This window comes from Pipistrellus kuhlii, unplaced genomic scaffold, assembly GCF_014108245.1.
Source record: "Pipistrellus kuhlii isolate mPipKuh1 unplaced genomic scaffold, mPipKuh1.p scaffold_m20_p_5, whole genome shotgun sequence".
NCBI lineage: Eukaryota > Metazoa > Chordata > Mammalia > Chiroptera > Vespertilionidae > Pipistrellus > Pipistrellus kuhlii.
Window position 1 is genome coordinate 55,958,649 of NW_023425551.1, and position 24,915 is coordinate 55,983,563.

At 43.3% G+C, this 24,915-nt stretch overlaps 1 protein-coding gene across 1 annotated transcript in view; it reads left to right on the forward strand.

The window, feature by feature from the left end:
- The window catches only part of B3GAT2 (beta-1,3-glucuronyltransferase 2), a 59,683-nt gene that overhangs the window by 21,831 nt on the left and 12,937 nt on the right, over positions 1 to 24,915 (forward strand). The window contains exon 2 of the mRNA XM_036413341.2: positions 10,365 to 10,509. Coding sequence (XP_036269234.1) covers positions 10,365 to 10,509 — 145 coding nt within the window. The remainder of the gene's footprint in view (positions 1 to 10,364; positions 10,510 to 24,915) is intronic.

Genomic DNA, 24,915 nt, shown 5'->3' on the forward strand with positions numbered 1-24,915 from the left:
AATGGAGTTTGTTAGTAAAGACCACAGAGGTAAAGTGCCATTCTCAGTCCATCATGTCAAAGGTACAGATTATAACATAATTTATCATCTTAGCCTTGATCATCTAGCGGAGGTAGGGCTCACCAGATTTCTTCGCTGTGAAGTTATCTCTGCCCCATAGTGTTCTCTTTGGAAGGAAATTGCTATGTGCAGCCACTCCTAAAGTGTGGGATTTATGCTCTACCTTCTTGGGCAGAGTGAGGTTTTCTGTGTAAATGATTTTGAATTATTCTACTTGGGATATGTGTCTGTTTCTTATTTGCTAACTATTTAGTTATTTAATTATATACTTTAGGTTGCATTAGCATCTAGTATTTATTTTATACTTGAGGTAATAATCTAATACTACTTTATTTTATTGCTCAAAATGTCCCAGCTTTGGCCACTTGGGGCTCTTTCAGTAGACTTCTGTGGGCCTTTTAAATGACCCCCAAAACATGCACGGCTTTGTTTGTTTTAGGTGTTTTATGCACTGCCTTACTTTCTAGCTCTAAACATACTCAAAGGCCACCTTGTATGTTTTCTGCCCCTGTTCTTGAATCAGCTACTTCAAGTAGTTCTGGTCCTATTTTACCACATGATATTAGAAACTGAGATCTGGGGGCCAGGTGGGCTCATTGCTATCTGAGTGCCATTGCTTCTAGGCTTCTTAGCCAACAAAGCAAGGAAACACATGTGTGTATACTAACATATGTACATACACATACTTATCACTCTAACTAACTCTCTATATTAAGCTAAACATGAGTTCATGCTGTTGCCTCCAACTCTATCACTTGGATCATTCTAGCTTTCTCTTTTGCTTATCTCTAAGTTCTCAGTCCAACAGAGAGAAACCTGGCTCCCAGTATCCACCACCCGAAGTGGATCTTTTTTAAAATTAGCGAATGCAGTGAAACGCTCCTGTCAAGAGCCAGCAGCACTTAAGTTTCTTTCTTCCTGGAAGGTTTTGTGTCTTCTGTCCACATTGGTTAATGCTACTCGTGCTTTAGGCTTAGCTCATGCTGGGGTCCTCGAGGAAGCCCAGCAGGCCCCAGAGCAGGTCCAGTTCCTTAGCAACATGTTCTCCCAGCATCGCCTACTTCCGTGCAGCTCTTATCGGCACAGAGCTTAAGGAACTGATTTTGCAGTTAGTTGTGTTGTTGCTTTATCTTTTCTAGAATGTTGACTTTGCAGGTAAGGACGACGCCTGCCTTGCTCAGGGACTAGCACAGCACCGGACACACATTAAATACATGCCACATATTTAGTGAAAAAGTACAAGGGGACTGGAAGAAAGGTTATATTCTGTCTTCTACCCAGTGACATAGGAGAAGAGTTGAGAATATCACATTTCTGTTTTCTAGAAGTCTCAACTCCTTTAAAATATTTAGTTTATGTACCTCAAAGGTTCATGCTGTGGGTAGTGATATGTGGAACCCAAAATAGGCACCAAAAAATATGTCCAGGGCAACATAGAGTTACGTTGAGGACACTGTGGAACCAAGAGCATTGAGTGGAGTAACAATTAGTTGAAGGAAATATATGGTGTCATCATCAGGGGGCAGATGCAAGAAAGAGAAAGAACAGAAGCGATGTTAATTTTCAGAGTTGTTCCAAAGAAAATTTATGGTGTATTGGGTCGTATAAATGTATTTCTGGGTTGGAAATTATCAGATGTTTATGGACAGTGAAACTGGAAGGACCCTTGTCGCTAGTCACTGCTCCTGTATTCCTTCATATTCTGGATCCTGTTGGATTTGGGTTGGGTTTTCTTTTTTCTTTGAAAAATTAGTTTAAAAGGCAGGATACTGAGTGCAACATTCTTTATAATTCTACTCCCCGAGGTTGCCTGTAGCGTTTTCAATTTCAGAAGATCAAGGACTTTATTCATTTCCCTTTGGAAAAAAATGAAACAAGGTTTCACCTAGTCAGTGGCATGTCTTGAAGGATGCTAAAGGCATTTAACTTTTTCTGTTTTACTCTGAGGGCATTATGATCACATGCATGTGCTCCTCTGAAGTGCGGCAGTCCCTGGAGCTGGCTGTGGGCCATCTCTCAAGGAGAGACCAAAAGGATGTAGTTTAAGGCTGCCGTGGAAACGCTGGCTAAAAAAACGGGAGCTGGCCCTGACCAATTTGGCTCAGCGGATAGAGCCTCGGCCTGCGGACTGAAAGGTCCCAGGTCCGATTCCAGTCAAAGGCATGTACCTTGGCTGCAGGCACATCCCCAGTAGGAGGTGTGTAGGAGGCAGCTGATCGATGTTTCTAACTCTCTATCCCTCTCTCTCTCTAAAAAAAAAATAAAAATAAATAAATAAATAAATAAATAAATAAATAAAATATATATTAAAAAAGGAAGGAAGGAAGGAAAAGGAAAGGAAGGGAAGGGAAGGGAAGGGAAGGGAAGGGAAGGGAAGGGAAGGGAAGGGAAGGGAAGGGAAGGGAAGGGAAGGGAAGGGAAGGGAAGGGAAGGAACGAAACAGGAACTGGTTGTTGGAAAGGGTCACCAAACACACGGGCCCCAGTTCCCTGCCGCCTCCTTTCCTGGAGATGAAGACAAACAAGCCCCACCTGCCCAGGGTGGTTGAAATGTCAATTCGCCTGGGGGAGTGTAGAGATGTACCAAGTGCATCTTTGTGACCTTTTATCCATCGGGTCTATAGAAATGGCTTTGCCAGAAGTTATTTTGACTGCTTATCCATGCAGGACCAAGGAGATGGAGGAGGGGGCAGGGGAGGTAGAGAGGGGAGAGGAATCAATGACAGACTATGGCACTGAATAAATAGGAAGAGAATGCCTTTGGGGGCCTGAACTATCTGTAATATTATAACATAAATATGTGAACTGCTTCTTCTTTATCTTACTATCTAGGGTTTTCTTCCTTGATTATAGATCAGAGCTCACATCAGGCACCTAAAGTTGTGCCTCTTACATAACCGCTATTTTGTGCTAAGAAAGTAGCAACCCTTTTAAATGCTGAGAATATTTTAGATATAGGAAAGGGTTTTACTTTTAATAGGAAGAGTCATTGTTATGTTTCCCCCTCTCAGAAAAGAACATAGCTGCCAAGGATCCTCAAAGAGCACAGATTCAGAGAAAAGGACATCGACAGAGGGTAGCTCCCGGGGTGACGTGAAGGCGTTCTGTAAATAGCTGTGTTCTTTTCCTGTGCAGTGGCTGGCACTCTCTATATAGTACCATGGCCATGTCTGGGAGCCGTGTGTCTGAGTCTGCGATGAAGCATCCATGCCGAATCTCAGAGCGGCGCCCACATGGCAAGGGCAGCTGGCTCTTTCTGAAGTTTTAAACCCTTCAAATGACAAACTTTTTTATTTAGCATTCTGGGGAACAGAATCCTGCCTCATCCCTTACATTCAAATAGTCATCACTTCACCTTTAACACCAGACACTCTGGGGGGTGGGGGAGTGTGAACAAGAGTTAGTTCTGAGATCCTTGTAGAAATTTTGTGCTGAGCAAAATCCATCCTTTCTAGCATGAAACTGACACAAATGTAAAGTTTTGCTTCTTCAATTCATCTCATTACCTAGAACCCTAAGCCATCCTGTGGTCTGTGGACAAAATACCATGTGTCTTTCGCTACTTAAATGAAAAAGCCTTCCACCAAAGATGCCTGGCAATATTTTCTTTAATGCTTACTGAGGATATGGTTTTATTAATTTTGGAGACAGAGGAAGGAAGAGAGAGAAATATCAGCTGGTTGCCTCCCATACCTGACCTGAGATCCAGCCTGAAACCTAGGTATGTGCCCTGACCTGAAATCAAACGTGCAACCTTTGAGTGTACAGGCCAACACTCCAGCCAACTGAACTACCCAGTCAGGGAATGCTTGGCCATATTTGTTTTCTTTCTAGTGGTCTCATAGTTATGGTTTGTTATATTGTATTTAATGGTAACTTCTCTTACTATTTTAAAAATATTTTTGCCTTTTGCTGTTTTAGTAACTGTTTTGTCTTTGTGAGTCTGTCCTTTATGTAGGCTCTGATTGCTTGTTACATGTGGCCCATGTTTCAGTCACTACCTGGTGTTCACACACTTACCAGGAATTTTTTGGCACCTGCTGTATGCAGAGCACAACCCATACATTCTCAAGTCTGAGATAGGATCTGCTTACCAGTTTTTCACAGCTTTGAAAATTCACAGCTTTTGCAACTGGGCAAAAGCAGTTTGAGAGATGAAAAATCATAAGCATTTTAAGAATATATCAAAAAAGAACACAGACTATTTTTAGTGCCATAAAGCCATTCTGATAATTTAAGGAAAAACCTATATGTTAGATTTAACTTTGTTTCTTAGTTTGTTTGGTATGTTTGATATATAAGACCCCAAAAATCAAAATGATTTTATTTTCTGCAGTATGGGAACAAATAGGAGTCTGAAGGTGGAGTGAGTTGGGAGAGAGCTGTGTTTTTGTGAAAATTTTAGTAAATTTTCTGGAGGTGTTCCCCACTTAATGGTGAAGAGCTAGAACATAAAAGCATTAAATGTTGTTATTGATTCAAAATATTTCTGAGAGAAATTAAGGATCTCAATAAATGGAAAGATATATAATGTCCATGGTTAGAAGACTCAGTGTTGTTAAGATGTCAATTCTCACCAAATGGATGAGCTGAAATGGGCAAACTGACTGTGAAGCTCATATGGAAATGAAAAGGATTAGAACAGTCAAAGCAACTTACGTAAAAAAAAAAGAACAGAGTAGGAAGACTAACACTACCTGGTTTTAAGAGTAATTGTAAAGTCATAGTAAATCAAAATAGTGTGATATTAGCATCAAAATCACCAAACAGACCAATGAATCAGAGAAGTCCAGAAATAAACTCGCACATATGACACGATTTTTTACAAAGATGCAGAGGCAGCTCAATTATTTCTAAACAATTAGTTACAGTTGAAACAATTGGATCTCCATATGCAAAAAACAAAAAGAACTCAAGTTAGTCTCTCATACTATATATACAGATTGGCTCAAAACAGATAATAATCTAGCCCCACTGGTGTGGCTCAGTGGTTGAGCATCAGCCTATGAATCAAGAGGTCACAATTCAACTCCCAGTCAGGGCACATGCAGGGTCAATATCCTGTGGGAGGGGCTTGCAGGAGGCAGCCTATGGTTGATTCTCTCTAATCATTGATATTTCTATCTCTCTTCCTCTCCCTTCCTCTCCGAAACCAATACTAATATTTTATAAAAACAAATCGTAATCTAAATGTAAAACCTAAGACTATAATACTTCTAGAAAGGAGTAGAAAACCCCTGTGACTTGGGTTAGGCAAAGATATTTTAGCTATCACACCAAAAGCATGATCCATGAAGGAACGAATTGATGTGTTGTTGTTCATCAACATTAAAAGCTGCTTTTCTTCAAAATACACTATTATGAGACTGAAAAGATAAGCCACAGACTGGGAGAAAATACTTATAATCAGGTATCTGGAGAGGATTTGTGTGCAGGTATGCAATATATTTTTTTTTTAACTCTCAAAACTCCGCAGTAAGGAAATAAATAATTTTTTAAATAGGCAAAATATTTAAATATATATTTTAAATATATTTTATTATTTTTTCAGAGAGGAAGAGAGAGGGATAGAGAGATAGAAACATCGATCAGCTGCCTCCTGCACATCCCTTACTGGGAAGGTGCCCGCAACCAAGGTACATGCCCTTGACCGGAATCAAACCTGGGTCCTTTCAGTCCACAGGCTGACGCTCTATCCACTGAGCCAAACTGGTTTCGGCTAAACAAATATTTTATTGAAGTGATGCAGATGGCATATAAGCACATGAAAAGACACTAAACACCATTAATCATTAGAAAAATACAAATTAAAACCACAGTGAGCTACTACTAAAACGTACTAGAATGGCTAAAATTAATACTGACCACACCAAGAGTTGGTAAGGATGTGGAGTAACTGGAAGTCTCAATACAGTGCTGGTGGGAATGTCAAATAGTACAACCATTTGGAAATAAGTTGACAGTTTATTAAAAAGTTAAATGTATAGCCGAAACCGGTTTGGCTTAGTGGTAGAGCATCGGTCTGCAGATTGGAAGGTCCCAGATTCGATTCCGGTCAAGGGCATGTACATTGGTTGTGGGCACATTCCTGGTAGGGGGTGTACAAGAGGCAACTGGTCAATGTTTCTCTCTCAACGACGTTTCTAGCTCTCTATCTCTCTCCCTTCCTCTCTGTAAAAAAATCAATAAAATATATAAATAAATTAAAAAATTAAATGTATAGCTACCATGTAATCCAGCCATTCTACTTTTAGGTGTGTATTAGGGGAAAAAATGAAATCCACAGTATTATAGCAACTTCATCTATAATAGCCAAAAGCTTAATACAACTGAAGTGTCTCTCAATAAGCAAATGGATTTAAAAAATCAAAAACAAAAAACAAACTGTGGCACATCCATACAATAGAATATAATTTGGCAATATAAAGGAATGAACTATGAATAGGACTATAAACTATGAATATAAATGGAATTCATCCATTACAGCATGGATGAATAGCAATATAGTTATAATCTTTAAAAAGTATACACTGAAAAAAAAAAGAAGAAAAAAAAAAGTATACACTGTATGATTCCATTCATATAAAATTCTATGAAATGCAAACTAATGTATGGTTATAGAGATTAGCCCTAGAAGGTATTGCTCAGAGGTTGAGCATCAACCCATGAACCAGGAGGTCATGGTTTGATTCCCAGTCAGGTGCATGCCAAGGTTGCAGGTTCAATCCCCAGTATGGGGCGTGAAGGAGGCAGCTGATCATGACTCTCATCATTAATGTTTCTGTCTCTTTCTCTCTGAAATAAAAAAAAAAAATTAAAAGAAAGGGATGGATTAAAATAAGAGCACAAAGAAACAGGAGATGACGGAGATGCTTATCTTCCTTATGATGATGGTTTCATAGCTACATACATGTGTCCCAGTGTATTAAATTTTACCTTTTAAAAAGTGCATTTTATTCTTCCAGGAGCCCCCAAGACCACCCATATTATGACTGAGTAGGACTCATAGCACTCAGCATATAGTTGGTTGTACAGTAAGTTCTCACTTAACATCATTGATAGGTTCTGTGACTCAGCAAAATTATGTATAACAAAACCATTTTTTACCATAGGGTAGTTAATATAAATAAGAGACAAGTTCCTACAGAATCTCATCAAAGTTACAATCAAGCCAAGTTGAACAAAATGACATTATTTGAGGACTTGTGGCTAAGACTTATTACAGTGACACAGTAAGGGTGCATAGCGGGAAGGGGTGGGGTGGGGGAGGCATCAGAAGGGCCCGGAGGACTCCAGGCGCGGCTTCCACATCCATTCCCTCCCATGAAGGATCGCAGGGAGCACGCCTTCCCTCCAGCAAAGACATAACCACGTACATAGTGTTCACGCCCCAGGAAACCCATGCCAGGGTCAGAGTTTTTATTGGAGTCTGGTCATCAATATTTCAGATCCCCAAAGGAAAGCAGGTGCGTGGTACTCCAGGCAAGCAAAAACGTTAGCCAGGTTTTCAGATGCCAGCCGAGGGTCAGCCTTGTGTGCAGGCCTTTCTAAGGAGAACAGTGTCAGGACTGTTCATGCTTTTCTGCAGTCAATTATACTTGGATAGATCTTTTGTTTTGTTGTTTTTCTGTTATAGTGACATACAATATTAGTTTCAGGGATTAGACATTATATAATTTGCTAAGTGATCATCCCAAGAAATCTTACATGCATCTGACAGCATACATAGTTATTAGAATATTATTGACTATATTCCCTATGCTATACTTCATATCTCCATGACGATTCTGTAACAACCAATTTGTACTTCTTAAACCCTTCATCTTTTTTCACTCATCTCCCTTCCCATCGGGAAACCATCAAAATGTTCTCTATAACTATGAGTCTGTTTCTGTATTCATTTTTTGGGGGGGATGTTTTTAGATTCAGTTATTGATATGTACTTATTGTCAGTTTATTGCTCAAATTTTTATCTGTGGTTTTTTTTTTTTTTCCCTTAAAGAAAATCTTTGAACATTTCATGTAATACTGGTTTGGTGGTGATGTACTCTTTTAGCTTTTTCTTCTCTGTGAAGCTCTTTATTTAATCTGAGCTTCATTTAAATCAGTGGTCGCCAACCTTTCGGACCTCACGGACCTCCAGTGGACCACTAGTTAGTGACTGCTGATCTAAATTATAACTTTGGTGGGTGGAGTAATATTGGGTGTAGGCCCTTGCTTTTTATCATTTTGAATATTTCTTACCACTCTCTTTTGGCCTGCACAGTTTCAGTTGAGAAACCAGCTGACAGTCTTATGGGAGTTCCCTTGTAGGTAACTGCTTTTCTCTTTCTGCTTTTAAGATTCTCTTTGTCTTAACCGTTGGCATTTTAATTATGATGTGTTTTGGTGTGGGCCTCTTTGGGTCCATCTTGTTTGGGACTCTCTGCACTTCCTGGACTATGTCTATTTCCTTCACCAGCTTAGGGAATTTTCTGTCATTTCTTGTTCAAATTGATTTTCAATTTCTTGCTTTCTCTTCCCCATGTTACATAGGTTGGTATGCTTGAAGTTGTCCCAGAGTCCCTTCTGGATTCTCTTTTCCTTTTGCTCACCTAATTGAGTGTTTTTTGCTTCCTTATCTTCCAAATCACTGATTTGATTCTTGGCTTCATTTACTGTTGATACCTTGTAGTATTTTCTTCATTTCAGTTAGTGCCGTGGTTGGCAAACTGCGACTCACGAGCCACATGCGGCTTTTTGGCCCCTTGAGTGTGGTTCTTCCACAAAACACCATGGCCTGAATGAGTCTATTTTGAAGAAGAAGTGTTAAGTTTAAAAAAATTGACTCTCAAAAGAAATTTCAATATTTGGCTCTGTTGACTAATTTGCCGACCACTGAGTTAGTGTATCCATTATTATGCCTCAGTAGAACTTTTTAAAAAATCATCATATGTGTCAGTATGAGCTAGTACAGGCAACAGTGATTAATTTTTTGGAAAGGGGTTAAACTTAAAAAGGAGTAATTTCAGGTTTGGAGAAGACCAACATAGTAAGATCTTCATTACTTGGTGCACTTCATGCCCTTAAGTCCTCTCGTTGGAATGCGGTGGGATATTAATACAATAAATGAGTCAAGTTGAGATGTTTGGCAAATGGAAGCATCTAATTATTTTTAATCTTTAATAATTTGACTTTTTGTTTGAATTGTATTTGAAAATATTTCCCAAATATATAATTTTTCTTTCTTTTATAAAAAAAAAATCCCTGATTGATCATCATTATTTTAGTCATTGGTTACTGATCATGACCCAGTTCTATAGCAAATGAAAGGTAAAGTGTTGGTGTTGAGATTATAGTTATCTTAAAATATAGTGCTACCTCACCCAGGTAAGAGTGGAACCCAGCGGATACTTTGATGGCTGGGCCTGTAGCCATGGGCCCAGTCTGGAACGTGTCTGTTTAAGAAGCAGCACCTTTTTCTGATTTACCTAAGGTGCCAGGTGGGCTGACTCTGGCTCTGCTCAACTCCTGTCCAGGAAGATAGTGGTGTTTTTCCCCCCAAAAAAATGCTGCCTAGTATCATCGAGCTTTCTTGTGAGTGTGTTTCTCCCCTTAAAGAATTCCCAACAAAAGAATTTCCATTGAGGGTTGTCTTTAACCAGAACTCCGCTAGGTACAAAGGTGTATTGGGAGAGGACCAGCTACTTCAGCTGCCTTTTCTTGTATAATTTGGCCCCAGTGCTGTTGAAAGTAAGGCAAATTTACGTATGTTTTTCTTTTGTCTCCCAGGAGGATGCCTGGTGTCTGTTCTGTATCTTGTTCCCATTATTAATGTCGCCAGCCAAGATTTCTGTGTCTGTAGCAATAAAAATTTCAGAGAAAGGCAACTCCTATGGCTCCTCTGAGTCAAATGTTTGCTGTTAACTGAGTAATAAAGTTTCCTAAAGAGGAACTGAAGCTCCTCACTTCCAATGATACATTTGTTTAAAAGATCCAACTTGGAGCAAATGGGAAATATTTGATAGTCACAGCGTGGCTACCAATAAGTGATGTTCAGGTAGGGACATCCACGTTAGTCCTCTCTATCCTGCCTGAGCCAGAGGCTTAGTTTATGACAGAGCACACAGTGCTGGTGCTGAGCAGGCAAACAGTAATTGGGTAGCAATCCTTTAGCAGAAGGGTTCTGTCTGGACGCGTTCAACTTCTGGGAATCCACATCCTCCTACCCCTTCACATTTCTCCTGCTAGGCTCACCTTCTTTCCCTCCCTCCAAGTTCTTTTCCCTAAAGAAACTTAAACCAACTCTCTTTCCCTTTTTTATAGATGCGAACCACCCGCAAGGTCTCTGTGTGGCCAGTGGGCCTGGTTGGAGGGCGACGCTATGAACGTCCGTTGGTGGAAAATGGCAAGGTCGTCGGGTGGTACACCGGCTGGAGAGCAGACAGGCCTTTTGCCATCGACATGGCAGGTGAGGAGTGTGGGTGACATCTGCGTCTGCTCGATTGTTCTCACGGATGTTCCCCGTGTCACAGGGCACCAGGCGAAGGAAGCTTTAAAAGACCACTTGGGTGAAAACTTTGATTTCAACATATGCAGCAGACTAGCTATTTAAACCTTCAAAACAGGCTCTATGGTTCACTCAAATGGAATTTATTTGGGGGGTGATTAGAAAATGCTCGTTCCGGCTGCCTCTCAGACATGGCTGGAAACTTTTGCGGGAACTTGAGGGTCTGCTGAATCAACTGATGAAGGCTTAGATCTGGATATGTTGAGTTAGTATAGCGCTGGGGTGTTGATCAGTGAGTGCCTTGTGCGGGGCCTGGATGAGGTTGGTTGACCTATTTGGAAGTGTCTTTTGTGTGAAGTGTATCTTTGGGCAGGTGGAAGTATTATTGATATGAGGAAATGCTAAGTAACTGATTTACTATCTGAAAAGGGATTTACTATCGGGGAAAGGGAGGGAGGAAGAGACTGAACATAAACTGTGCACCTATGGATGAGGACAATGGGGGAGGGGGAGGGAGCGGAAGGTGGGGGGGGAACCTGGTGGAGGGGGGAAGAAATGAGGAACCTTTGTAATAATATGAACAATAAAGATTGATTTAAAAAAAAGAAGAAAAAAAAAAGAAAATGCTCGTTCCGTTCCATTTTGGCACTTGTCTGCGGGGCCACCCTTTTATCCAAAACAATGTTTATGTGCCAGCTGCAGAGTTGGGCTTTGGGAGTCAGTGGTGAGAACTGGCCCTGGCCTCACCTTTTGGTACCTCTGTCCAGGGGTCCAGCTTGTTACAATAACTCACACGCTTATGGATATATTTCATAGTGATATGAGTTTGACAAGCTAATCAGTTTAATGCTTATTGATAGATTTTGTACTTCTTGATGCATTTAATAACTAATATATAAATTTAGGGTTACTCATTTTTCAAGCATTTATTCATTTTGAATATATCGAAGTTGTGTTTTTTTTTTTCTTATCTAACCAAACAATTGAATTAAATAAGACCCTGTAGCAGACCACAGATTCTAAAATGCTACTTTATCATAAAGTGACTCATTTTGTGTGGGTTGTATAAAATGATGCCTGTGATAACTGTAGCACGATGCAGTTTGAAACATGAGGCTTAGAGGCAAAAAAAATAACCAACATTTATAACCTCGAAGACAAAGGCAGAAAAGCTTCAAAATTGATGTCATCAATCTTCAGCTCTGAAAAACTGCTCTGTCTGTCAGCCTGTGCATGGCCAATCTTTTGTGTGTATTTCCCTCCTGCCGTCAGAATCTCTATGCTCAGAATTCTGATGGGGTGACGGCTGTGTTCTAAACTGGATTCATCACTTTTATTCTGACAATACTAGAGATTGGAGGAAGCAAGGTTATGAAGAATACCAGGAGCATGAGCTGTTGGATGCTCTTGTGGATGGCAGTGTGGTGGCTCTGTCGCACTGCATCATGGGGAAGACGAACTGGTATATTTACTCAGTGTTTAACCAACATTTTCTGCGTGCCAGTTTTTGGAGACTCTGTCATTATGTCTAACTCCAAGGACAGTCTAGATCTCTTACCCTCTCCCAGGAGCCCCCCTCTCCTTCCTGACTTCTCCGTCCCTCTTCTAACCAGCCTTATGCTTTGGTCTTTAGTTCTTGTAGCCAAAGAGCCGAGCTCGCATCTCAACCAAAGCATTTCCCTGAAGGCAGACAGAGAGGTAGGTCAGCCATACTTGGAAGATCCTGGGGGTTCTTGGAAGAGGCCTTTTCCTCAATCAAGTCTACGTTTGTGGCTCTGAAAATATAAGGCTGACCATAATGTGTCCTGGGAGAATCTGGTTTCTTGATGACTGGACATGTATGTAACCTTGGACAGGAAACGTGGAGGTCATTAGACATATTCTGTCGCTTCCTGGGACTTACTTTCCTCACATGTAGAAGGAAGCAGTGGCATGGATGGCCACTGAGGTCTCCTCTGATGCGTTCTGTCTCTTCCCGGCTTCCCGCTTTGGGGCCCTGGGTTCTGAGTGAGGATAGATGTTGGTGCTTACCTTCCTCAGAGCCTTGCTTCAACTCAAACTTCCAGGCATGTTTCCTTACACACAGGATCTCTGCCCATTACCCTGCAAAGTGACTTCAAGGTCAGGGCAACTCGGATGGGTCTTCTTGGATTTTGTTGTATGAACTTTACGTAGATAATTAAAAATCCAAGAAACCCATTGAAAACTTTGAGTTAATTTCCCCCAGGATTTGCATCTAAATAGAGATAACTAAAATTCAAGACAGGCACGTGGGTTTTGTGCGTTTTGCCTGGCCGTTGACAAATTATCCGACGCTCTTTCACTGCCAGGTTCTCTGGGGAACTTTTCTCCACAACGTGACTGATGTTTGGATTTTTCCAAACATTTCAGTATATTTTCAAAGCATAGTATAAGATATATTATAAAATACGAATGATTTGCTCTTTTGTATTATCCTAGTTTTAAAGTGGGAATAAATAAGAAAACAACTTTTGTCACACTAAATTATTTTCTTCCCTTCACACACAAACATGCTCCTTTTGCAAATTACTTTTTCAGTAAATTATTGATATTTTTGGAAGCCTTAAAGTGAGAGTAATTTGATTGATAAGATAATGAATGATTCTGATTTTGAGGCAGTTCTGATTCTGCATCTTGAAAATTCACAGCTTTGTTTAGATTCCACATAAGATTCATTTATCCTCCGTGAGAAGAAGGAAAGGACCTTTGGGGCCTTCATGTACACAGGGCACCTCCCACCCCAATGTCAGGTTATGTGGGCAAGCACCCTCTCTTCCCCCCTAAACCCTTGTCTGGAAAGAGAGGTTGAAGCTGGAAGGCCACTTCGCTGCCCCGTCCAGCACAGCCCGGGAGGCTTCTGGGAAAAGGGTCTGAGATAGTTGAGGGAGCTGGGGTCTCCCCCCCCCCCTCTCTCTCTCTCTCTCTCTCGCTCGCTCTCGCTCACTCTCTCTCGCTCTCTCTCGCTCTCGCTCTCTCTCGCTCTCTCTCGCTCTCTCTCGCTCTCTCTCGCTCTCTCTCTCTTTTTCTCTCAATCAGCGGATTTTCACAAGCGGGTTAAGAAACAGGAAGAGTAAAGAACCAAAATGTTAACCTTTCCACAGATAGATGTCTTGCCTTTGGGGGTAGAGCACACTCAGTAAAAGCCCCTCAGGGTCTATCCTGTTTGTACCTCTCTGAAGCCACAGCCTAGCCCATCACTAGAAGCTCATTTGAGTGTAAGATATCGGGACTGAAACGTCCCATGTCACTCACAGGGTTGGACTCTGTGTCTGCCTTTGGCCCTAGTGGACTTCGCAGAGGCTACTTTTGCTATCGGACGAGGAAACCTTGTTCTGAAATGATCCTGTACCCACCATGTTAGTGGCACAAGTCGAGATTATCTCTGTTGCCCTGGGGGAAGTCTTTCTAAAAGCTTTCTAATGATTACTGAAAAAATAAAATAAAATTAAGACACCCATTTACAAGGCGGAAAGAAGCCTCGGAGGCAGCCCCTGTCCTGGCAGCAGCGTGCGGCTGGCTTTGGCACCTGGGCGATGGCCGCTCTGCCAAGCCATGAGGCCGGGAATGTGTCCACGGGTCCGAGCCTTGGGTTTCAGTGCCTGCACCTCGGGCCTCTGCCCACGAACTGGTTCTTGTTGCCTAAAAGCAGGGCAGTTCACACAGAGTTTTCAGCTCCGTTTTGAGGTCAGGGTGTTGCTGTGAAGCGACAGGCTCACTGTGGCCACTTGTAGGGAGGTGTGAGTAAGAATCATGACTTGAAAGAACGGAGCTTGAAGTCATTTCCAGCCTCACCAGGAGGTGTAGATTTGTTCAGATGCAGAACTGAAGGCTGAGGTATTTATTTTGAATTCTCAACATTTGTGAACACTTTTTTCTCAACTCTAGGAGGTGGCAGGCAGGGCCCTGTGCCCCTCTGATGACAGTAGGTACAGCTTCCCGGTGAGTGCCTGGCACCCATACAGCCCGCGTTCCTGTAGAAATCCATCTGGGCCTATGAACTGCAGTACAAGACCAATGACGTGACATTCGGCTGCTAACATACCCAGAGTTGGCGCAGGCCCCACTAGTTAGAGGGCTTGGGCCCCCACAAGACTGCCCTTACTTCAGACCAGCCACACTGTGGGGGACCCAGGCCACCTGTATGTCTTGACAAATTTACTATTAATTTGATGTTTCCCACAATGCTCTGAGGTTTGATCATACGCGACAAGGGCTCACAGAACTCAGGATAGCTCTCTACTTATTTGTTTCTTCTAGTAAAACACACATGAAAGACACACGGGGCGAGGTCTGGGGGAGAACCCAGGCTCCCGTGCCTTTTCCTCGTGGAATCAGAATGCGTCGCCCTCCCAGCTCCCGGAAGTTCCACTGGTGTGAAGAGGCTTTATTGGGGTTTCCCTGCGTAGGCACAATTGGTTAAATCAGTGGCCTTGAGATTGAGCTTAGTCTGCAGCTTCCATCCCCAGAGGTGGGGGTGGCCCTGGTTCCTATCTCTGATCCTGTGGCTGGCTTTGTGGTGACCAGCCCCATCCTGAAACCATCTAAGTGCCCTCTAGGAGCCACCTCATTAGCATAATAAAGTCACTCATGTCTCTCAGGAAATACTAAGGGTTTTGCAAGCTCCTTGTCAAGAACCTGGCACAAAGACCAGAGGAATTTTTTTATTATACGACAGGCTCCGTAACGGGTAACTTCCCTCTCATAAGCAGGAGTGTCTCCTGCACCTCGTTTTGCGAGTACTTCCGTTCCCCAAAGCAAAGGGGACGCTGAAGGGACGTCTCAGGGTCACTCTGAGCATGGTCCATGGACTTCTTCATAACTCATAATAATGAGACACTGTAAAGCAAGCATGTCAGACCCGTAGCCCGCAGGAAGCATGCAGCCTACAACAAATATTTTTGTGGTCCAGCCAATATAATGGTATATAGAAAACATTTTAATAAAAATTTCATAATTTAATTTTTACAATATCCTGCTATACGTAATTATTAATAACAAACTGCAATGCTTGCTAATGACTGATTACTATAGTAGTGTTGCATTCATTTCCCTTATGCCCCTTGCAAACCAGGTGCACCATTTCTCTCCACTAATACTAGCAGCGAGTATTTTAGCAGCCGATTGCCACGTCATTAGTCTTGTACTGACTTGTTTGGTGTGCACAACAGGAAATATTTCGCTTTCGGAGAATAAGAATTACACTTATTAATTTGTGCAGTTGTTCAGTGTCTGGTAAGTTAATGTTCAAGACAAAATATTAATTTTTATTAAAATGTTCTATTTACGTTAATGATGACTCATTTATTTCAGCCCTTTGTATTCAGCATGTCTCTATCAAAATAAACCTACGATTCTATGAAAATTGATGCTTTTGCTTTTCTGTGGCCCACCTAAATTTAAACCTTGTTTATCTGGCCCGTGTTAGCCTCTGAGTTTGACATGCTTGTTGTAAGGTGATAAAACTTCCTCGTGTGTGGCTTCCTGAGGTCTAGGAGGACTGTTAGTTTTCTGGCCTGGAGTCCTGTGGACGTGGTGTTGACACCCTGGGCATGGGTGAGCTCCCACAGGAGACTGCAGTGGCCTACCACTGCTTCCCAGGAGCAGTCACTTAAAGTGCCTGCAGGGCTCAGCCAGTGTGGCTCAGTGGATTGAGTGTTGTCCCATACACCAGCAGGTCACCAGTGCCATTCCCAGTCAGGGAACGTGCCTGGGTTGCAGGCTGAATCCCCAGTAGGGGGTGTGCAGGAGGCAACCGATCAATGGATATTTCTCTCTCATCAATGTTTCTATATTTTTTCCCCTCTCTCTATAAAATCAATGGAAACATATTTTAAAAAATTTAAGTGGCTACATGAACCCTGCCTGGTGTTGTTTAGTGATTGGAGCATCAGTCTGTGCACTGAAGGGTCGCAGGTTTGATTCCGGTCAAGGGCACATACCTGTATTATAGTTTCACTCCCCTGCCTGGGCAGAGCATGCTCATGAGGCAACCAATCAGTCTCAGTCACATCAATGTTTCTCTCCTCATCCCCCTTTCTAAAAATCAATGGGAAAAATATCCTCAGGTGAGAATTAACAAAAAATAAAGTGGCTGCAGGAGGAGGAGCCGGGGAAGGGGACAAGACCGGACAAGAGGGTGTTGGGGGGAAGAGATGGCAGCAGCCCCTGGAAAGCAGAGGTGGGTGAGTCATGAAGTCAGTGGTTGGGTGCCTCATATCATGGGTGTGGAGGGGAAGTGTGAGAGTGTGAGAGCGACCATGTAGGTGGTAGAGTTGAGATGGTTGGGATAGTTCATAGCAACCAGGACCTCGTAGACACTTCCCAGAAAATGAGGTAAGAGAACGCATGAAGGGCCTGAATTCCAGAGCACTACAACATCATTGTCTGAGGAAAGTTTCCACCGGAGAAAAGAGGGAGAGGAAGCTCCATCTGTGAAAAGAGTGAGGAAGGAGGTAGGGAGAAACAAGGCTGAGGTCAGGGAGCGGCTGTTACACAATAGCTATTAAGCATTTATCAAATTTTAAGAAGCCATTTCAGATTCTGTCCATAAACCAGCAAAAATTAAGATTTTTTTCAAAATATATTTTTATTGATTTCAGAGAGGAAGGAAGAGGGAGAGAGAGTGAGAGGGAGGGAGAGAGACATCAATGGTGAGAAACATTGATCGCTGCTCCTGCACACCTCACACTGGGGATCGAGTCTGCGACCCGGATATGTGCCCTGACGAGGAATCAAACCGTGACTTCCTGGTTCATAGGTTGACACTCAGCCATGCTGGCTGGGCAAAATTAAGATATTTTTAATACTGTTGTCTGGTGATTACAGATATATTAACTTAATTTTGGTTTTGTTTTAATTGATGTAATTTGTTGTATTATCTGAGTTGTACCTAAGAGTAGAAAAATGTGGTGATCTTGGAAATTCGAACAATCTGTTAACCAGCTTCCCAGTTGTGTAAAGATTGGAACCTCCACGTTAGGAAGAAAGATCACATTCCCTAACTGACTCCTACTCCGGATTCGCGGTGGGTGTGCCCTCCTTATGGAGGGGGTGGAGTTTGGGAGGGGTTGAGAGGAGGGGGATGATGATAGAACTGCCTGGGTTTCCCACATCCACCCTCCCCAGTCCGGGGAGGAATCCTTTAGGAGTGCCAGCCAGGTCTCGGCAGGCCCTTGCTCCCGTGCTCCAAGTCCTGCCTGCCCTCCCTCTCTAAGCCTCCCCCATACTCCCTCCGCCCCCTCCACACCACCTCCCACAGTTCCTCCTGCACATCCTGGCCTTCTCCTTGGCGCCTGTACACATGTCCATGCCTGGCGTGTTCTTTCCGTAGTTCAGCCCTACTCACCCTTCAGTTCTCAGCTGAAAACTCACTTTCTCGGGAAGTCTTTGCCGGCACCCATAGGCATACACCCCCCAGAGATGTGAGCCCTGTACTTCTGCACCGCAGCACTCAGCAAGTGGGGTGACGTCTCTAGCTGTCATTGCTGACGCTCCTCACCCCACCCCCAGTGGAAAGCAGCCACGACTGTCCTGCTCTCCACTCCGTCCCAGTCCTAGTCCCTCGTGTATCTACAGCCAACCCTAAAGTGGCCCGAGGAATTGCCTTACACAGGAGTTCCTGTCACCACTGCCGGCTTACCAGGCAATATATATTTTAAATATTATAAATGATGACTGTTAGACTGAAGGTGGGGAAGGGGCCACACGAGGCAGATGACTGAAGCTCTTTCCTTGGGCTCTCTGGGCATCACAGTTGTACTGGGCCTTCTTCTGTTGTTTGCTAAGGGGCTTTGCCCGGGTTAATTCAGTTGCCAAGCCCTTTCCTGGTAGACAGTGCAGAGACGGACTTCCGCCCAGCCCGGATCAGATGGGCGTCAAAGCCAGGTGAGCACAACCAAAACTGACGGCGTTGTACTTCGTTTTATAAATATAAATACTGCAAAGAAACGGAATAACCTTGTCACTTGAGAGCCTTTTGTAATGTGTTTTCAATGCGTGAATGCTTTGTATGAGAAAGAGGAACTTACTGAATGTTCTCAGTAGTGTGACTTGACATATGCTATGGTAGCTTTTAGTGCAGAGTCTAGGGACTGACTTGTGACCTTGACCTTGGGCAGTGCACTGTGATTGTCACTGATGTGGTGTACAGAGAAGCTGCAGTTGCAAGCTTAATAGCCTACAGAACTGCAGGGGTGGCAGGGGTGGGGGCAGGGGGTGTTAGGGCACTAGTAAGCCTATTGCTATTTCTTATTCATTCTCAGAATGACATGCATTCCAGAGACTTGTGAGCATTCAGTGGCCGCTGTGTGTTCAGCCCTGTCTGCATGAACCGTAGCTGTGTTGGGTGGAGGTGGGTGTTTGGGGTCAGGAGCACCTGTGCAAATGTGTGCCCACCATCAGGGTCTTTCCCGTGGCTGGCGATAGGGCGGCCATGTTCACACTGGGCATGGAGGAGGTGGAGGTGGAGGTGGAAGTGGGGGTGGAGGTGGAGGTGGAGGTGGAGGTGGAGCTGGAGGGACTTTAAGGGCTGAGGGGAAATGGGGTGAGGGGGTGCCAGGGCCCTAGCTTACCTCCCATATAGCAGCTCTGCATTTGCATATTATAGTTCCCTTCCAAATTTCAATGGAATAAAGCTGACTTTCAGGACTAAGAATTTTGAAAACCAGAAGTTTTCTCTTTCATCAGGAAAGCCCAGCAGTCTTGGTGATTATTGTTACTGGGCATGTACCGGGCAGCAGGCATTTTTAGTCATTCTGTGTGCTTTCCTATCTAATCCTCTCAAGACTGAAGGGATGTGCTAATATTTGCATCCTCTGCAACGATAAGGAAACTGAGGCCTAGACACTAAGTAAACTTGTCCAGGGCTGCACAGTGATGAAGCGGTGGAACTGGGATTCAAACTCAGGTCAGTGTGTCCCCAGAGAGGCCTCCCCTTCTCTCCACTGGGCTCTGAACCCTTCTCGCCCACCAAACCTCCAGTGGCCCAGTTCTTGGTCTCTGAGCCTCTGCTGACTTCATCTGCAGAGCAGAGGAGATGGAAGGCTTCCCGAGAAGGCCTCCGGGCAGAACATCTGGCACAGCGCTGTAGACACCAGCAACTGGTACGCTCTCAACCAAGAAGCAAGATCAGCTGTGTCTCTGGGCTTAAATGGCTCATACATCTATCCAGGGTAGTGGTCGGCAAACCGCGGCTGGTGAGCCACATGCGGCTCTTTGGCCCCTTGAGTGTGGCTTGGCATTAGAACCACTTCTTCAGAATAGACTCGCCCAGGCCGAAAACCGACTTCTGCACATGGGCCACGAAGTTTCAATCACACTGTATGTGCGCGCCCGCACGGGGTATTTTGTGGAAGAGCCACACTCAAGAGGGCAGAGAGCTGCATGTGGCTCATGAACTGCGGTTTGCTGACCACTAGCCCAGGGGAATCGGCTTAGTGCTATGTGACTGGTTATTGTGGAGGTCACATCTGGGCCGGGGCAGGCAGCTGTGGGGTAGGGGATCGCTGACCCCACACCCTACTCGGGCGCAGGCAGGCTGTATTTCCGGGTTTCCTGACTGTCGATTAGGGATCAGACACCTGCCTCTTGGTGAGGCTGAAGTGACAATAGATACGTGCAGAAGCTCCCGCTCTTCTGTGAATGTTCGAATCCTCACTGCATGTCGCCCTTTCGAATCGTTCTCGGAGGCCCGCTTGTAAGGCCATGCAAACTCTTTGCTTTGGGCTTGCGATGAACTTCGTCTCTTTGCTGGCTGGTGGGCCTGTGCTCGTTATCATTCAGTGAATCACCTCTGTGTAGGACGGTATGTGGGGATTAACATCTTGCTTTAGATAAAACATCATTAAAAATGATTTATCAAGAGAAAAAGAAAACAAAAAGATTATTAAAAAGTTGTTGAGAAGCAGATATGTGTTCATTTTCTTAATTTCCCAGCTGGAAAACTGAACAAACAAAAAACATTTGAAAAAAAATAAAAAGCATTTGAGCTTTCAAAAGAAAATGTCATTTATAGCATTCAGATTTGCAAGGTGTTCGGTGTAGCGTGCGCGTCAGCTTGGCCCTGCTGCTGAGAGGGCAGAATTCTTCTCTGTACTAACGACTGAGGGCACAAGGAAGAACTTAAAAGAATGAGTCTCGCCTGGCTGGTGTGGCTCAGTGGATTGAGCGTCCCATGCACCAAGAGGTTCCAGGTTCAATTCCCAGTCAGGGGATATGCCCGACTCAATCCCCAGTAGGGGGTGTGCAAGAGGCAGCTGATCAACATGTCTCTCTCTCTAGTGTTTCTATCATCTCCCTCCCCTTTCCTATTCTAAAAATCAATGAAAACATTAAAAAAAGATAATAATAAGTCTCATCTTTTCTAACTAAGTCACAAGGGAGTTGGGTTCTTTTTCACCACCTTGACTTTCCCGAGAGCCCCGAGGAGAGCGTCTGTAGATATAATTCTCATTTGGAATCTGCTGTGGACAATGTATTAGTGCAAACAGTAAGAATTAAAGCATATTGCTCCGCACCCCTGGCCTGGGGGCTGGCACGCTTGCCAGTTTTCCTTGGCACATAGGTGGGTTGCCGTGACTACCACTGGTCTCTCTCTCTCTCTGCACTGACTTCAGAAGTTAGCTGGGTTCTTCCTGGGCACCCTGACATCCCCAAACACTCTGCCCTGTTCTCCACCTCCTTTCCAATCCTGCCAAGGGCCAGGGCGGGCCCAGCATTGCCCCAGGCGGATGGGCCTGCGGTAATGAAGCGCGGCACCCACTGCCCTCAGCCCAGAGTGGGGAGAGTCACTGTCTTCCCGTGTTCGCCTGGCTTCTTTCTAGCCGCCTCTCGAAAAGCTTTAGTGGTTCAGGAATCCCTTTCTCCATGAAGCTCCCACACACACACACACATCTCCAGAATCCTGCACTTCCTCACTTGTCCGTGAGGTGGCGCTCAAGTCCGCGTCCTGCCTGACCCCTGCGTCTTCTGCTCTGGGGGGGAGGGTGCCACAGGTCTTCCTGGCACCTCCAGGTCAGGCGCTGGCAGCCCCTGGCAGTGGTAGCTTGGATACATTTTTGCTGAGTTCGTGAATTTTAACTTTTTTTTTTTTTTTCTAGTTTAAAGATTATCAAAATTAAAAGATACAGTCTCTCATTCCTTCTAAAACCATCACATTGCCATTATTCTTTAATGGTCAGATTTTTTTTTAAAGAGGGAATTTTGAGGTGTATTCCAGAGAGCTGTGTAAGGAGGGTCTAATTTGTAGGTCTCAACCTGACTACACCTCAGAATTACCCCGTGAGCTTTGGAAAAAATACCCAGACCTGAGCTCCATTGCTGACCATCATCTCTGGGTGTGGGGCCTGGTATTGGGGGGAGGGGCGGGGCGGTATATATAATATTTTTCTAAGTCTTGAGGTGATTATAAAACGCAGCCAGTGTTAAGCACAGCTAGTGTAGCTGGCCACAGGCTATTCTCGTGTTCCTTCCTGTGGCTCACTGTAGTCCGTTAGTAGACATGGCTCCCTCCCAAGCCATTCTGGACGTTTGAGATGAGATAGTCCCACAACAAAACACTTGAGAATGCTCAGCAAAATTATTTCCATGGAAAGCACTTCCGTTGGTCAAGCCAGAAGAATCTGAGCACAGGAAAGGAGTTTTGTTTGTTTGTTTAAAGTCATAGCAATGGAAAAGCACCACCAACAATATAAGTTATGCACTGGAAATGCAAATGTGTTTTTTATAGTGGTAAAGTATACGAAAACATTTATTGTTTTAACCATTTAAAAAATATATTGAGCCCTAACCTGATTGGCTCAGTGGATAGTGTCGGCCTGCTGACTGAAAGGTCCCAGGTTTGATTCCAGTCAAAGGCATGTACCTTGGTTACAGACACATCCCCAGTAGGAGGTGTGCAGGAGGCAGCTGATCGATGTTTCTCATCTATGTTTCTAGTTCTCTATCCTGGTCTCTTCCTCTCTGTAAAAAATCAATAAAATATATTTTAAAAAATAAAAATAAAAAAACATTGATTTCAGAGAGAGAAGGAGATAGAAACATCAATGATGAGAGAAAGTCATTACTGCCTCCTGCACATCCACTACTGGGGACGGACCCCACAACCTGAGCATGTGCCCTGTAACCCGGAATTGAACCATGACCTCCTGGTTCATAGTTTGATGCTCATCCATTGAGCCACACCGGCTTGGATGTTTTTAAACATTTTTAATTGTATAGTGGCATCACTTTGTATCCATCTCTAGAGGTTGATCATGATCACAAAACCCCCCACAACCCCTTTCCTGGTACCCACCATTCTACTTTTCCTCTGTGAGTTAGACTGTGCTAGGCATTTCACGTAAGTGGAATTATACAATATTTGTCATTTGTGTCTGGCTTATTTTACTCAGTATGTTTTCAGGGTTTGTGCATGTTGTAGCATGTCAGAACTCATTCCTTTTTAAAACTGAATAATCTTTCATTGTAGACATAGACCACGTTCTGTTTATCCATTCATCCGTTCACACACATTCGGTTGTTTCCACCTCTGGGCTATTCTGAATACCGCTGTGGACATGGGTGCACAGGCACCGTTGACGTCTCACTGCTTCCGGTTATTTTGGGTATATGCCTAGAAGTGGAATTGCAGGGTCACATGGGAATTGTATATTTGAGGAGCCGCCATATTTTTTCCCCCAAATGGCTGTATCACTTTATGGTCCCACGAACAATGCACAAGAGTTCCAATTTCTATCTGTCTTTGCCATCTCTTGTTATTTTAAAAATTATTTCACTTTTACACACTGGGGTTTGAAGAGAGTTATTTACATGGATATCTTCTCTACCCGTTCTCCTGTGTTTTGTGGGTTGGGATGGTGTGGCTTAGTGGCACATTCAATAGTAGTCACAGATAATGTAAAGTAGAACATCTCAAAGGTGACAAAAAGCATGAGACAGTGATTCTCACACCGGCAGCGCCAAGCCTGTTGATTCTGCCACTCTCACCACGTACCCGGTTCATTTCCCAGCAGAGCCTGTTGGCTGTCCAGCAATAGATCCACTCCCGCCTCTAGACTTCAGTAGTGGGCATGCCTTTGTGCCCTGCTATCGGCCTATTAGGAAGTCACTCACGGATATTTTAAAATTCAGTTAATTAAGCTTATTTTATTCTTAGGATCAAGTTTTCATCTTTGTTCAGCTTCCTGATTGTTTCCTTAGCAGCTTGGTTTTCTGAGATGGTTTATTGTTTTCAGAGTCAAGATTTAAATGAACCGTTCCTAGATTAAATAAAGAATGCTTCTTAGAAATGAAAGGTGTTTTATTTTTTTCCACAGGGAACAATGGCTGCTAAATAGCTCTTGAGGAGTTTTTAAAACTAGACGAGCATTCTTTTTAGAATGGTTTTCCCTGAAGCAATCAAAGTTTCTGCCTGTGTCCCAGGGCAGACGAACAGCCTACTTAATAGCCAGGCCGTGCTTCTCGTTCCTTTCTGCACTAGAAGAAAATTATTCTAAAGTATAATTGGAAGTAAGTGTGGAAAGCTTACTTGTTTTGTCTGCACTTGGGAAGTAATAGATTAGGAAGGAATCTTTATCATGGCTGTTACAAAGCACAGTGTTACAAACCTGTATAAACACTTGCATGGAACGGTGGCAATTTAGAGATGATGGTAATAAATAAAGGACAGGTTTCTTTAATATAGCCCTTGCTTTTGCTCTCTATATCTGATTTAAATCTAGAGAAAATAATTCCTGAAACACTATTATTCACGTATTTGTTTTGCAGTTGAGTAGTTCACAGATGCCAAGGCTGGAAGGTACAAGATTATGAAATAAAAGCACTTAAGAAGTTACACATTTTTTATTGAGGTATAATTTATATATAACATTATTTTAGGTTCAGATATATGAAGTAATGATTCTATATTTGAAAAATGATCACCACAATAATTCTACTTAACAACCATCACCACACAGTTAAGATTTTTTTCTTCTTCTTGTGATGAGAACTATTAAGATGTACTTTCTTAGCAACCTTCAAAGGAACAATACAGTGTTACTATGGTCACCACACTGTACATTACATCTCCAGGACTTATTTTGTAAATGGAATTTTATACATCTGTACCCATTTTGCCCACTCTCTACCCCCTGCTTCTATCAACCACCAATCTCTGAGTTTTGTTTGTTTGTTTTTTAGATTCCACATATGAGTCTGATCATATGGTATTTCTCTTTCTGACTTATCTGACTTAGCATAGTACTTTCAAGGTCCATCCGTGATGTCGGAGAAGGCAGTAGGTCTTTTATATGGCTGAGTAATATAACATTGCGTGTGCATGTATCACATATTCTTCATCTGTTCACC